Source organism: Trachurus japonicus, chromosome 1, assembly GCF_045865225.1.
Source record: "Trachurus japonicus isolate A0001 chromosome 1, Traja_1.0".
Classification (NCBI taxonomy): Eukaryota; Metazoa; Chordata; class Actinopteri; order Carangiformes; family Carangidae; genus Trachurus; species Trachurus japonicus.
This window is the reverse complement of record NC_140907.1, coordinates 36,626,150-36,640,477: the sequence shown is the minus strand read 5'-3', so window position 1 is coordinate 36,640,477 and position 14,328 is coordinate 36,626,150. Positions and strand designations below refer to the sequence as shown.

Below are 14,328 nucleotides of genomic sequence, written 5' to 3'. Positions count from 1 at the left end.
CAAAGACTACAGTCGATTCAAAATGCAGCTGCCAGATTTTTAACAGGTACCAAAAGAATGCAGTTGATCTGTTTAAATCTTTTCGACAGATGAAATTGAAATACTTCTTTGCCAATAGCAACAGTCCTTCTTCTACATGCACTGTTATCAGGCACGTGCACACATAGGGCCCAAAGGGTGCTTGAGCCCCTGCCCTTTTTGCCTCGTATTAAAAAGTGCCCTTTTTAAAAAAATGTTTTTTCTTTTTTTCAATAAATGCAGCATGGATGTAAACATTTTCAATCCACTCAAGTGCAATTTTTTATTACATTATTGGGGTTTTTACATTATCTGGGATTTATTACATTATCAGGTTCTATCAGGTTAGCCGACCTGATAATGTAATAATACTCCAATAATATAATAATTTAACAGGAGATCACCCATTATTTGGTTTCAAGTGGTGTGTTCAAGGTTATATTTCTGTGTAAGCAACACAAGCTCCAGAGCGCCACCAACAGGTGAAAGTTGGACATGCATGAATGGTTCAAGTATGTTGGTTTGATATTATGTTCTTTACAACTTCACAACTTTATAACCTATTAATGTCCATAATTGTTGAGTTTAAAATTTGAGATGATGTAATACAATACCTTTTGAAATGATCATGATCCAAGCCAGAAAAACTGTATGTAGAAGTAGCTTCGAGGTAGAATAGAGCTCCATCTAGTGGCGATATACTGAACTGGTGTATAATCCATAATCCAATAGCAAATAGACAATGTATTATCATTATTGAATATTAAATAACTTCACTAACCAAAGCTTCATTTGCCCTCCATGTTTTAGAAGATAGACTAATTGAAGTAAATATAGAATATAAAATACATTTTGATTGGCTGTCACGGCTAAGTGCCTTTGAATTTGAAGAAGATGCTGAATGCATTCGTGTGTCATAGTCTGAATATCACCTGGGCGACGTTTCAAGAAGATTAGACAAAATTTGTGACTAGAGAGGCCTTTCAAAGGTTCTTGATCAAATCAAAGATGGCGGAAAAAGACATTAAGGATGCGTTTACCTCGGCTTGGCTGTATTACATTATTGGGAAATGCACTTTATTACATTATTGGGAAGTTATTACATTATCAGGTTTTATTACATTTTCAATCCACTCAAGTGAATTTTTTTATTACATTATTGGGGTTATTACATTATCGGGGATTTATTACATTATCGGGTTCTACACGCCCTGTTAAGGAGTCATTGAGTCCATGACTGTTAATTTCAAACAATACAATTAATTAATTAACCCTTTTTTGTGATGTACACTCATTTCTATGCAAAAAAAAAACAGCCCAGAAATGAAATATTCTCTAGCTAGAAAGGGATTATTATTATTATTTTATTTTTTATTTGTATTTTTTTCATTTTTTAACATTTTACAACTGTCTGAGGTCAGACAATGTTTATGGGAAATATCAGTTTTATGCATTTTTACTTTTTTTTGTAGTGTTAGATTGAATATACCTTTCGCCCTAAGGACTCATTGAGATGCGGGATCCCTCACCCAGGACGGGCAGACGTGCAATAGATGTTGTTACAGACAAGAAAACAGTTTATAATGTGGGAAACATGGAAATGTTAAAGCAGAAGTAAGCGATCCGGTGGTTTTGGCTAACTTCTTGTCAGCCGATGGAGTTAGCAGTCCCCGTCCTCGTCCCTACGTCACCACATTCAGGCGCATCCCTTGGCTGCACACACAGAGAGGACCGCCCCTTCATGCCGTTCTCTCTCCTCATTGGATAAAGGTTGTAGGATACAAGGAAAGTTTTCTCCTCGGCTTACAGCAGAGCAGAGTGACTGACAGACCCGTGTTTCAGACCAAACACTCTATGTAAGTGATTGCTGTCGGAAGATAGAACTATTTAAGACTTATATTAACGCAAATATTCACCTTACTTCTGCTTTAACAAGAGCTGACGTTTCTTTTTTTCCTGCTCACACCACCACTCACGAACAAACTGTTACACCCGAACATTTGGTGGACGGCTCCCGTTGGACTGCCTACCAGTCCATCTGCTCTCTACACGGCTAAAGAAGCCCGAGTTCCATGGTGAGGGCGGTGCCAGCATGGCGACGGAGGCATCCAGTGGCGTTGTTGGAGCCAATAAGGTGGAGAGGGCTGTCACGTACGATATAACTAGAGCACTGGAATAAGAGAGTAACGACAGCATTGGTCCAATGGAAGCGCCTCCTGGTGGAGGAATATGGTTTTGCAAAAGCGCCCAAGAACTGACATCTCTGCATTGTTGGTGAATGAGCAAGTATGGTGTTATCAAAAATTTAAGGACATTTATAGATCACCCACGTTAATAGCATCATTGAGGACCCCTTACAGATAAACATTAACACATAGGCGAGTTAAAAAAAAAGAAGAAAAACAGTTTCCTACATGAATGTTTCAATCTACATTTTATAATAAACAAATTATAAGTGTAATTTGATATGACCAAGACACCTAAAAACAAAATCACGGCCGTTTTCATCAATTTACAAGCAAGTGGGCAACACACATACATTGGAGTGAATGGGTTTTCTGGGCACTTTTGCAACACCCATATCCTGCCACTCTGGGCGCAAAACCCTTAAACCCTTAAACCCTTACCACGGGAGTCAATGGTGTCGTTACTCTCTTTTCCAGTGCTCTAGATATAATGTGGTGTTTTGCTCAATAAAGTAGCAACAGTCGTGAAGTCCGAAGTAAACTATTTTGTGGACGTTCCTTTTTTTTCTGCTCACACCACCACTCACCCTCTAAATTCCTGTGTTCTGCTCCTCTGCTGTTGGGAATCACTGTGGCAGAGTGGATGAAGCATGGGGTAAGGTCTCAACTCAAAGGTCCTAAGGTTGAATCTTACCTGATCAACCTTGTTAGCGCATCATTCCCCCAGTCTTTCTCTGTTGGTTTGTGTTGTTAAGATGCTTCTTGTTTACACCATATCTCAGGTTGAAGTGCACTGAAACTTTGAGCTCGCCAAATGCCACATCATCACGTGATCACATTGTGTGAAAACGTATAAAATGCTCACAAGGCTTGTGATCTATCAACTGTTTTGATAGATCACAGTTTAAAAATGATTTAAATTTAGGCATTCTGTGGCTGAATGGTTGGAGCATTGAATTCACAGTCATGAGGTGTCTGTTGCATTGCTACTTTTTCTCTTTTTTCTAATTTTTTCCTGCTAATTCAGCATGGTTTCAGCATTCACACGCATTTCCTGCTGGAGATGCTTGCTTTGTCTAGTTATTTTTCATCTTCTGGACAAATTTTGATTCGCTACTCGTCCTACAACTCGAAGATTATGTATTTTCCTATATGTAGTAACCAGATAGTTATAGTGATTCGTTTAACGAATCCTGTTCCTTAATAATATGTAAGAACTGATTATATTATGAGCACTAACTACCTTGTGCCATCGCAAATGTGTGTCATTGTCTTACAAATGTATATTTATTAATGTGTACCGACTGTGTCTTTGGTATTTTACCTCATTGTTGCTCTTTTTAAAGGTTGCCCTTTACAATCAGGCAGAGGGACTGGCGATGGAAACTAGCTTTTTTTTAGCTAACTCGGGTGCATTTACATTTGTTTGTTTTTTTTTTACAATATTTTATTAATGTAAATTGTCCCTTGTCAAATAAATTAAACTAAGCTAAACTAAAATGGATCGGTGTGCTATGACTTTTCTTAACAGATTTCCTACACGAGACTCTGAACGTTCATGTTCTGAATTAATACATGTGTCACTATTAGACTTCTTCTTTACACATGTACTTTAACCAGAACTGTAGGATGTACTGTAATGTCCCTCAGTGGCATCATGTTATATTAATATAATATAATAATATAAGAGTCTGTTGTGTTGTTGATAAAAGCACACACACAGTCCGTCATGATATACAACATATTCCTTTATTGTTACTGATAAATCTGTCACTCTCCCATTGAAAAATAAAAACAACATGAAAAAAAGAAAACAACAGCTGCGTGTACTTCATGTACTGTATGTACTATATGTACTGTATGTACTTCATGTACAGCCTGGTGCTTCTATAATCTCTGTAACATTTCACTGTACACATCAGAGGACAATAATAATAATAATGATAATAATAATAATAATAATTTACACTGTGAAGGTTCAGTTGTTTTTGGCCGCTGACGACGTCGTTTGACCGACCGCCGACGTCACGCGTTACCGTTGTTTCTGTGGCGACAGACAGTGACGTCGCAACATCTGTAAACTGGTTTTATTTGGATTAAATTAATCTGTTGCTATAGGCAACGACCGATGGCAGTAGCTAGTGATTTCTTTTTTTTTTTTACGACGACAGGAGTGCAAAGAGAAAAGTGCGATGACGGTGTTAGTGTAACCTTGGCAACGGACACCGTGTAGTGTCGAGGGAGTTGTTCTACTCATCTATTTAACCCATTACAGTAACCATGACGACCGAGACTGTCCGTGTGTTTGTTTCTGTAACCGTGGCAACGTAAAGCGTGCGACACCTGCCGCTGTTTTGAAGTCGCCGTGACGACACCGTTGGTCGCGTTAGAGCGTCGATCAGATTTTAGATAAATAGATTCATTAGATTATTGATCGATTAACGGTGAAACTGAGGCTGAGTTGAGCTCGTGATCGATCACTTTGGTCTGATTTGTGATGGAGACTAATAAACAGAGTTGTGTTGCCAGGGGCGACGTCAAAACCCTGAAGTTGATCACGGCGCTGGTTCCAGTAAAGAAAGTGAATGTGTTCTGGATGAAAATCCGCTCTGTGACTAAAACACCAGTTTCTGATCCTTCCAAGTTGAGTTCAGTGAGATAATCTTCACATAGGAACTCCTTTTCTACCGTATCTGAAGCTTAATGCGACGTCCAGAAGTAAAAAGCTAACGTTAGGCTTTAACGGACGACTACACGGTCACATGACTGACGCCACCACCACTAAGCTTTCCACTGGTTTCAGATGCACAATGTTAAAAACATTGTCTAATTAAATAGGGAAATGGGACTGTTGAAGAGCCATAAATAACATCCTCCATAAGACACTCTGGCCTGTTGGGGAGGTGGTGTTTAAAGGGATAGTTCAACATTTTGGCAAATTGGCCCATTGCCATAATCCCTATAGTCATAACAGCAGTAGGTTCATTACCTTTAATTGTCAGTCCAAGCTATTTTTAGAACGGCGGAGCAGAGCCGCGAGCTACTCAGAGCTACGCTACAGAGGCTAATGGGATTTTCATGCATTCAATTCATGCAAAACCGCTGATGCACGTTGCCTTCAGGGACAGTTTTTCATCAAGCAGTCTCTGTATTTCCCTCTAAAACAACTCTGTCTGGTAACGTTGTGTTATTATCTCATAGCATGGTGAATGTGCAGCTCACAACTTGTCCACCAGAGCGTTGTGGAGTTGTTGGATTGTGTATTTGATGAGTTTGATGAGGGAAACCAAGAAATCCCATAATGAGCCTCCGTAGCGCAGCTCTGAGCAGCTCACGGCTCTGCTTCGCCGTTCTAAAAACAGCTTGCACCGACAATTAAAGGTAACGAACCTACTGCTATGACTATAGGGGTTATGGCAATGGACCAATTTGATAAAATGTTGAACTATCCCTTCAATTTCCCCCACAGGGTTTGTAGTCGTATGGAGCAACTTGTTAGCAACCGCCTTTTCTACCACACGTCAAAGCTTCAACATTCACCAGTAGGGTATTTACTGATCTGTTTTATGTCCTACAACTAAACCTGAAACTCTCTGAAGCTTTTGTTCACCACAGACCTGATCTGAGGGGTTTCACCAGAATCACATTCAGAAAATGTACTGACTTTAAGACGAGGGAACAGGAAGTGATGAAAGCTTACTACTGGAGACTGTATGTGTTGTCCGTACATTTAAAAATACTGGGTCAATGAAAAAAAAAAATCGATCACGGACTTCATGATGGATTTTTTATTTTTTTTTCCTTTTTTCCTTTTTGACACCAGTTCTCATTGGCAATTGTTACATTAAAATGAGTCTGCGACTTGGCATCCTGGAAACCTGCCTGATTTTGGAGATATGCAGTGTTTGTTTGTCATTACTTTCATTATTTCCGCTACGATCGCGCAACCCCCACCCCCACCCCCCCCCCCCCGGCCGTCGAAGCTTCGGTTTTGATCGATTTTATGTCCGTGAAGCTTCGTTTATCAAAATATGATAATCGGGACAGACCCTACTGATTTCCCTTTACACCTGCTTCATAAATAGATTTAATATCTAAACGCTGTACAGATCACACTGAGGGAACACACACACACACACACACACACACACACACACGTGTTTCAAGAATAAACTGAATATCAGGAGAATTAAAATTAAATTAATCTTTTAAATCCTTTCATTCATATTAACAGGGTGTGTGTTAACTGTTGTTTGGACGCTAAAACAAAACAAAACAGTGCAGCTGTTTGGAGACGATCGTTTGGCAAAAAGCAGAAATCAAAGTGTTGCAGTGCTCCCACTACACGCAGAGAGAGAAAATAAAAAAATACAAAGTAAATGTTCAAGTAAAACAGAGTAAAAGCCGTTAGAAACTGATCTACGTGTGTCACCAAACAGTGTTTATAAAAGCATCAGACAGAGATAATTACAGGAGCTCTGAGTTAGTTATTGTACAAGAGAACGAGCTCATCAACATCAGCAGGAAGTGGCCCCGTTGCCACGACGACCGGAACGAGTGAATCTGAAAACCGCAACGGGCCCGAACATCCCATAATGTCTGAAGCTTCAGCTCCTTTACCTCACAGGTGAGTCTGAGGAGAAGCTGCAGGAGGAAGTCTGCTCTAATCTCACCTGGCTGAGGGAGGGAGGGGGGGGGGGGGAAGAGGAAGAGGAAGGAGGAGGAAGAGGAAGGAGGAGGAAGAAGAAGAGGAGGAAGAGGAGGGAGAGGAGGACGAGGAGGAAGAGGAGGAGGAAGAGGTGAAGGTGAAGGAGGAGGAAGGAGGAAGAAGAGGAGGAGGAGGAAGAGTAGGAGGAGGAAGAGGAAGAGGTGAAGGTGAAGAAGGAGGAAGAGGTGAAGGTGAAGGAGGAGGAAGAAGGAAGAAGAGGAGGAGAAAGAGGAGGAGGAAAAGGAAGTGGGAGGAGGAGCAGGAAGAGGAAGAGGAGGAAGAGGAAGAAGAGGAGGAAGAGGAGGAGGAAGAAGAGGAGGAGGAAGAGGAGGGAGAGGTAGGAGGAAGAAGAGGAGGAGGAAGAAGAAGAGGAGGAGGAGGAAGAGGAGGAAGAAGAGGAGGAGGAGGAAGAGGAGGGAGAGGTAGGAGGAAGAAGAGGAGGAGGAAGAGGAGGGAGAGGTAGGAGGAAGAAGAGGAGGAGGAGGAAGAGAAAGGAGAGGAGGAGGAGGAAGAGGAGGTCCTGGTCCAGGACTCTGAGTCTTTGTCGACCTCCTGCAGGATGAATCTGGACCAATCAGACGCCTCCTGTGTGCTGCTGCTCGTCCTCGTCACCATGACAACAGTGTGTGACCTGTGTGTGTGGGGGGGGGGGGGGTCACAGGCTCCGCCTCCACAAACCAAACCAACCAACTCCACACCGTCGCCGCCGTCGTCTTCAGGCACAAACTGCAACACAAGAACCAGCTCTAAAAGGCACGTTGTCATGATGACGCTGCAGTGGCGTAGGCGGAGGAGGAGCTTGTTTCTTCTTGGCCGTGTGACCGGCGTCCGTCTGTCCGTCCGTCCCAAGGGGGCAGTTGTCGGTCTGAGAAGTGAAGCTCACTTCCGCGTTCAAAAAACTGCAATCCCCTCTTCTTCCTCTGGGGGCTGGTGTCAGAAAGCAGCATTCTCCATAGACCCCCATGTTAAAATCGCCGACTTTACATCCTCAGTAAACATGTTAAAAGCCTGGTGTCAGAACGATTTTTTGTCTCAATCGATAGTTTCTACCCCCGCACACACTCTGAAGGAATTTTTTTTTAACTCTACCGTTTTACTGTTATTAGGTTAAAACTCTGACCAATTAGGGCGCGGAAACGTTGAGTGACAGGTCCGAGCAGCTCCGTGGACAGCTGCTTCGAGGCCAGTGGGCGGGTTCTCGGCCGGCCAATCCAGCATGGCGCTGTTCAGGCCGCCATATTGGAGTCACAAAAACGACTCCCCAAAACCAATGGGTGACGTCACGGATGCTACGTCCATTCTTTTTACAGTCTATGGTCCGTCCGTCCGTCCTCTCACCCGGAGGTGCGTCTGCTGCGTTCAGGACCCGGTTCCAGCCCGAGTCCAGACGGTGGCGGTGGCGGCGGCGTGACGAGTCGTCGTGGCGACCTCCTCCTAGCTCCGCCCCCTCTGACGCTCGCCCGGCGCCCGACGCCCGACGGTCATACGAAGACCTTGGCGAGCGCGTCGGCGCCGGCGCTGCCGATGTAGCACTTGGTCGGGTGGAACGCCACGTCGTGGATGGACTCGTCCGACTTCTTCCTGTGGGCGGTGAACTCCTGGATGCACGTCTTCGTCTCCATGTTCCACAGCCGGATGGAGCAGTCGTGACCTGGTGGGGGAGGGGGGGGGTCATTATGGCCTCAATGTTTAGCTACCTCGTTGTTTAGCTAGTTCACTGTTAAGCTACCTCACTGTTTAGCTAGTTCACTGTTTAGCTACTTCGCTGTTAAGCTACCTCACTGTTCTGCTAGTGCACTGTTTAGCTACACTGTTTAGCTAGTTCACTGTTTAGCTACTTTGCTGTCAAGCTACCTCACTGTTCTGCTAGTGCAATGTTTAGCTACACTGTTTAGCTCGTTTACTGTTTAGCTACCTCAATGTTTAGCTACATTGTTTAGCTACCTCAATGTTTAGCTACACTGTTTAGCTACCTCAATGTTTAGCTACCTCACTGTTTAGCTAGTTGACTGTTTAGCTACTTCGCTGTTAAGCTACCTCAATGTTTAGCTACACTGTTTAGCTCGTTCACTGTTTAGCTACCTCAATGTTTAGCTACATTGTTTAGCTACTTCGCTGTTTAGCTACCTCAATGTTTAGCTCGTGCTGTTAAGCTACCTCACTGTTCTGCTACTTCACTGTTTAGCTAGTTCACTGTTTAGCTACACTGTTTAGTTACCTCACTGTTCTGCTAGTTCACTGTTTAGTTACCTCACTGTTTGGCTCCTCACAAAGTTATTTCTACATTGGTGCATAAACAGGTGTAGATGCTATCTTTAGCTAACGTTAGCTAACCCCTTAGATCACCTGATGTCACCTGGAGAACCAATCAGAAGCAGAGGAACCACCTACTTCCTGACATGAGGTACAGTCCGTTGGGATCCACAGCCAGACAGGTGACGGAGTCCAGGTGAGCCACCATGGAGTGGATCAGCTTACCTGCACACACACAGAGCAGTGATGTCATCGATCAGACAGCGACTCACACACCTGGGACTTGTTGTTCAACAGTAATCTGATCAGATTCTGGATCTGGATCAAATCAAATCTAGAAAATTTGTTGTTTCAAAACTAAAAAACGGATCCTGAGATCAGATCACATCATTTATTCCAGTTTTACGTTTTAATCTGGATCAAACTCCAGAACATCAGGATTATTCTGATCCCAGCAGTTTGGTGGATCCAGGAACAACATGTCATTAAAATCTGGTCAAATAAACAATATTTGTAATGTAGTATTTATACCTGTTGTGAGATGAGCAACTGACAGTGACTGGCGGTTGTGCCACCGTCCGATCCTCCATCACTCACGTAGTGAGGATGGGACAAAGCCTCATGTGTACATTGTTTTTCCTCTCCTGATTTCTGTTCGTCTCATTACAGTTTTTGCTGGTATGAAAACGTGAAATCTGTTGTTTCTCTGGCACACTCTTTTATTCACACTCCCTTACTTGTCCTCTGTCCATATAAATGAATGTTACTGTATATGAAAACAACACCACGAAAATCAAGCACTGTAATTCCTGTAACAGTGACCACAGCTGGCCATGTTCATCCAGGTCAGCCCGTGTCAATCACAGGCTACAGAGGTTCAGCGAAGTGTGTGGACATGTGAATTAATATTATCATTGATGATGTACTACGCGCATTGCCAGGAAAGATACGGTCGTTTAAGACTCCAGACGTATTGGCGATATCCGATTTGTATCTGATTTATTTACACATATAACGGGGGCCTGATCTGACAACATACGATTCCATGCGTATTTGTCCAGTTTACACGTTAATGTTACAGATCCGATCTGAGCCACTTGAGAGGAAAAAATCTGAATTGGGCTTCTTGAACCATGCAGTGTAAAGACGGAGCCTGAGCTGAGGTTCTCAGGTTCTCAGGTGACCTGGTTCTGACCTGTGTTGTTGTCGAAGAACTGGATGTGGCGGTCCTCCTGGGCCGTGATGCTGATGGGCAGCGTGGGGTGACTCAGCACTCTGTTGATCTTACACGGAGCCTCTGCACACAAACACATCACAACATCAGGATCAGTCCGCCGCTGCCGCTGGAAATAGTCCAGACTAGTGTTGTCACGATACCAACATTTTGGTACCGCTATCGGTACCAACATGTTTTTCGATACTTTTCGGTACTTTTCCAAATAAAAAGAGAACACAAAAAATATCATTACTGACTTTATTTTAATAGAAAATCTTAGAACTATAACATATGCATCAGTAAAAATCAGTAAATCAATAAACAATCAATGCTACTGCAGGATTAAAATTGAAATTTCCATCGATATTAATCTGAACTCTTCCTAAATTAAAACATTAGTGGTCTGTTTAAAAATGAATATCAACTTGTTTTATTTGCATTTGCCTATTTGAGGTCTGAAAACACTGCATCTTTTTTTGTTATTTTGTAATTTTGGGGAGAAATTGTTATCAGTAGTTTATAGAATGAAACACAAACGTTCATTTTACTCAAACACACACCTATTGCTGCCGGCGGCGCAAAATGAAAGTACCGGTCTCATCCAACTCTTTTTAAATGCCTCAGTACCCTGGTACCAATTTAGTACCGGTATACCGAACAACCCTAGTCCAGACACAGACACACTCCTGTTCTTCGCTCTCATACGGAGGTCAGCTGGCCTGTGATTGGTCGGTCGGTTTACCTGGCGCTCCCACAGAGTCCAGCTTCAGGACGAGCTGCTGCGTCTCCATGTTGAAGAGTCCGATGTGTCCGGTGGTGAACGACGTCACCATGTGAGCCGGCTCGCTGCTCACCAGGTCCACGGAGGTTGGCACGCCCAGCTCTGACACACACACACACACACACACACACACACACACACACAGAAACAATCAATCAGTCAATAATCGATGAGTCGTGTGACAGTCTCCTCTCTCCGACCCGTTGGTGGCGCCGCAGTAAAAACTCACCTCCTCTCTCGTTGAACACGGCGAGACAGGGCGAGGCGTCGGCGGCGTTCCACAGCCGCACCGTCCCGTCGGCGGAGCAGGAGAGGAGGCGGTGATGAGCCGAGCTGTAGACCACGCCCCACACCGAGTCAGTGTGACCACACAGCGCCCCCCGCAGGACAGAGGGCTCTGCAGCCACAGGGACACACAGGGGCTCTCAGGTAACAGGACAGTAACAGGACGATACCGCACTGTTTAGTTAGTTCACTGTTTGGCTAGTCCACTTTTTAGCTACGTCACCGTTTAGCTAGTTCACAGTTTAGCTACCTTACTGTTTGGCTAGTTCACTGTTCAGATACCTCACTGTTTAGCTACCTCACCGTTTAGCTACCTTACTGTTTAGCTAGTTAACTGTTTAGCTAGTTTACGGTTTGGCTAGTTCACTGTTTAGCTACCTCACTGTTTGGCTAGTTCACTGGTTAGCTACCTCATTGTTTGGCTAGTTCACTGGTTAGCTACCTAATTGTTTGGCTAGTTCACTATTTAGCTAGCTCACAGTTTGGCTACCTCACTGTTAAGCTAGTTCACTGTTAGGCTACCTCGCTAAGCTATTTCACTGTTTAGCTACCTCACCATTTGGCTAGTTCACTATTTGACTACCTCACAGTTTGGCTAACTCACAGTTTAGCAACCTCGCTGTTTGGCTAGTTCACTGGTTAGCTACCTAATTGTTTGGGTAGTTCACTATTTAGCTAGCTCACAGTTTGGCTAGTTCACTCACCAGTTTGAAAGCAGGGCTCTGGTTAGCATGCTAAAGTCAGTGATAGCAATAAACTCACAATGTTATTTCTACACTGGTGTAGATGCTACCCTTAGCGGGAACTGCCCATTGGTCCGACCTCCCATTGGTTCGACCTCCCGTTACTCCGACAAAATACCCACTGGTCCGACCTCCCATTGGTTCGACCTCCCGTTACTCCGACAAAATCAACCACAAGTCGGACCAATAGGAGGTCGAACCAGTGGGTGGTCCCGTTAGTTCGAACTGTCATCGCTACTTTGTGACAAGCTCTTCCATTGATAGGAGCATGCAGCTTTCTCTCTCTCTCTCTCTCTCTCTCTCTCTCTCTCTCTCTCTACGCACATCACACACATACACGCGCGGCCCAGAATATCACCATATTCAGTCAGAGAGCCAGATCATGTCAGATCGCGCACAACCATCATAAATGCTGATCAAGATGTGTAAACTGATAATCAAAGCCCCCCTCCCAGAGTACAGAGTAAAAGAAATACACTTTTTTTTCTCCTCCCCCCTCCGCTCGAGCACGGCTGAACCTGGCCGGCTTGAGCTCATTTCACGGGCGCGAGCCTGCTGCAGCCGCTGCTGCTGCTGGCAGCAGACTGAGAGAGAGAGAAAAAAAAAGTAAATTTCGCTTTGGTTAGGTTCAGGCAATGAAGAAAGGAGTTGGTTAAGTTTAGTAAAAACAGCAGGTAGAGGCTAGACAGGCTGGAAGCATAATGAACGTTATATGCAGTGGCGGCTGGTCAATAGAGGGCGCTCGGGCGCCGCCCCCCCTGATGAAAAGTGAATTTTAATGATTATTATTTTTTCCAAAATAATAATTTAAAATTAATATGTTTTTCTTATTGTACCTGTGAATGTGATAGGAATTCTTAAAATCGAGCTGTATATAAAATAAAACCATTATTTAGAGGCTAATTTGCCTACAGGTTCATTTACTGTCTCTGTTATATCTATCGCTCTGTGTCTGGGGCGCTGGAGAAGTCGCCCGAGCAGTGTACCGGCTCAGCCAATCAGTGACTGTTGCTAAGTAAAAAATATACGGAGCAACAGGTAATTTAGCCAATCAGCGTCGTCGGATTTTATGCCTTTGGGGCGCAGAAAATATCGCCCCAAACCAAACATTTTGGTCTCCCGTGGCAACCAGAAATCGAGGGGGAAATTAACCGAGGAGCTGTCCTCGGTAGCAGGATGGCTACGGAGTTTTCATCAGTTTCAAATTCTGTTTCCCGTATAATTTACTTTTTTTTAAACAGTGAGGACAGATACCACACGGACTGTTACTGGAGTTAGAGACCTATTTATCTGAACGGATTACAAAACATGAACTCAAGGGACACATGAACGGTGCTGTCAGCTAACGTTAGCCAAGCTAGGCAGGAGTAGCAGCAGAGCTTCACAGCTGGATGAAAAACACGGTTTCACGGTGAGGAAATACAACCAACAGGTGGATAAAACTCTGTGGGCCGGTGGCGGGAGGCTGTTATGATGCGACAGGAGGCCGTAGTGTGTGAGAGGAGCACCGGAGGACCGGAGCACCGTTAACCGGCACGTCAGAGACTGCTCCCTCTTGATGCTCGGAGCCAACTTTTGGACTACATGCTGTTGGTTCGTCCGCGGTGCGTTCACAGCTCGTCCGAGAGCGTTTTTATTAGTTCATCCAGCTTCTGGGACACTGGACTGGACACTGTTATTCCTGAGTGACACCAGGGGAAACTACTCACCCAGGCTGTGACAGGACGTCTGTGATGCGGAGCATCAGGCTGCAGCACTGTTCAATATGTTTACAGGTGTGACCAGTACGTTCACAGTTAGACTCGTCATCAAACCTGATAATGCAGCAGTTAAAATCTCACATCAGCAAGGTCAGACCAAACTTAATCACGTTATGCTCCTCATATATAATAGTGTTCCTGTCACACTTTGTCTATAGTTAACATTAATCACTGCTGTAGGTTACATCATACACATGACTTTTAATAACAATATTTTTGTATTAAGAGTATTTGCTAATATATTTCACGTCCACTGTGTGCCACCAGTGAAAGACTACTGTTTGTTCATTGTCATTAACTGTCAAACTGCTGATTTATGAAGGCAAATAAATAATTAATGTTTATCCCTAAAAATGGGTTTGGGGTTCTTTTATCAAG

At 43.8% G+C, this 14,328-nt stretch overlaps 1 protein-coding gene across 1 annotated transcript in view; it reads right to left on the bottom strand.

Annotated features, from left to right (window-relative positions):
- Positions 1 to 8,345: 8,345 nt before the first annotated feature.
- LOC146992471 (striatin-like) overlaps positions 8,346 to 14,328 on the bottom strand; it is a 39,338-nt gene continuing 33,355 nt past the window's right edge. The window contains exons 13-17 of the mRNA XM_085790697.1: positions 11,392 to 11,559; positions 11,124 to 11,264; positions 10,361 to 10,462; positions 9,304 to 9,390; positions 8,346 to 8,563 (exon numbers count right to left, since the gene is read on the bottom strand). Coding sequence (XP_085646823.1) covers positions 8,394 to 8,563; positions 9,304 to 9,390; positions 10,361 to 10,462; positions 11,124 to 11,264; positions 11,392 to 11,559 — 668 coding nt within the window. The 3' untranslated portion in view covers positions 8,346 to 8,393. The remainder of the gene's footprint in view (positions 8,564 to 9,303; positions 9,391 to 10,360; positions 10,463 to 11,123; positions 11,265 to 11,391; positions 11,560 to 14,328) is intronic.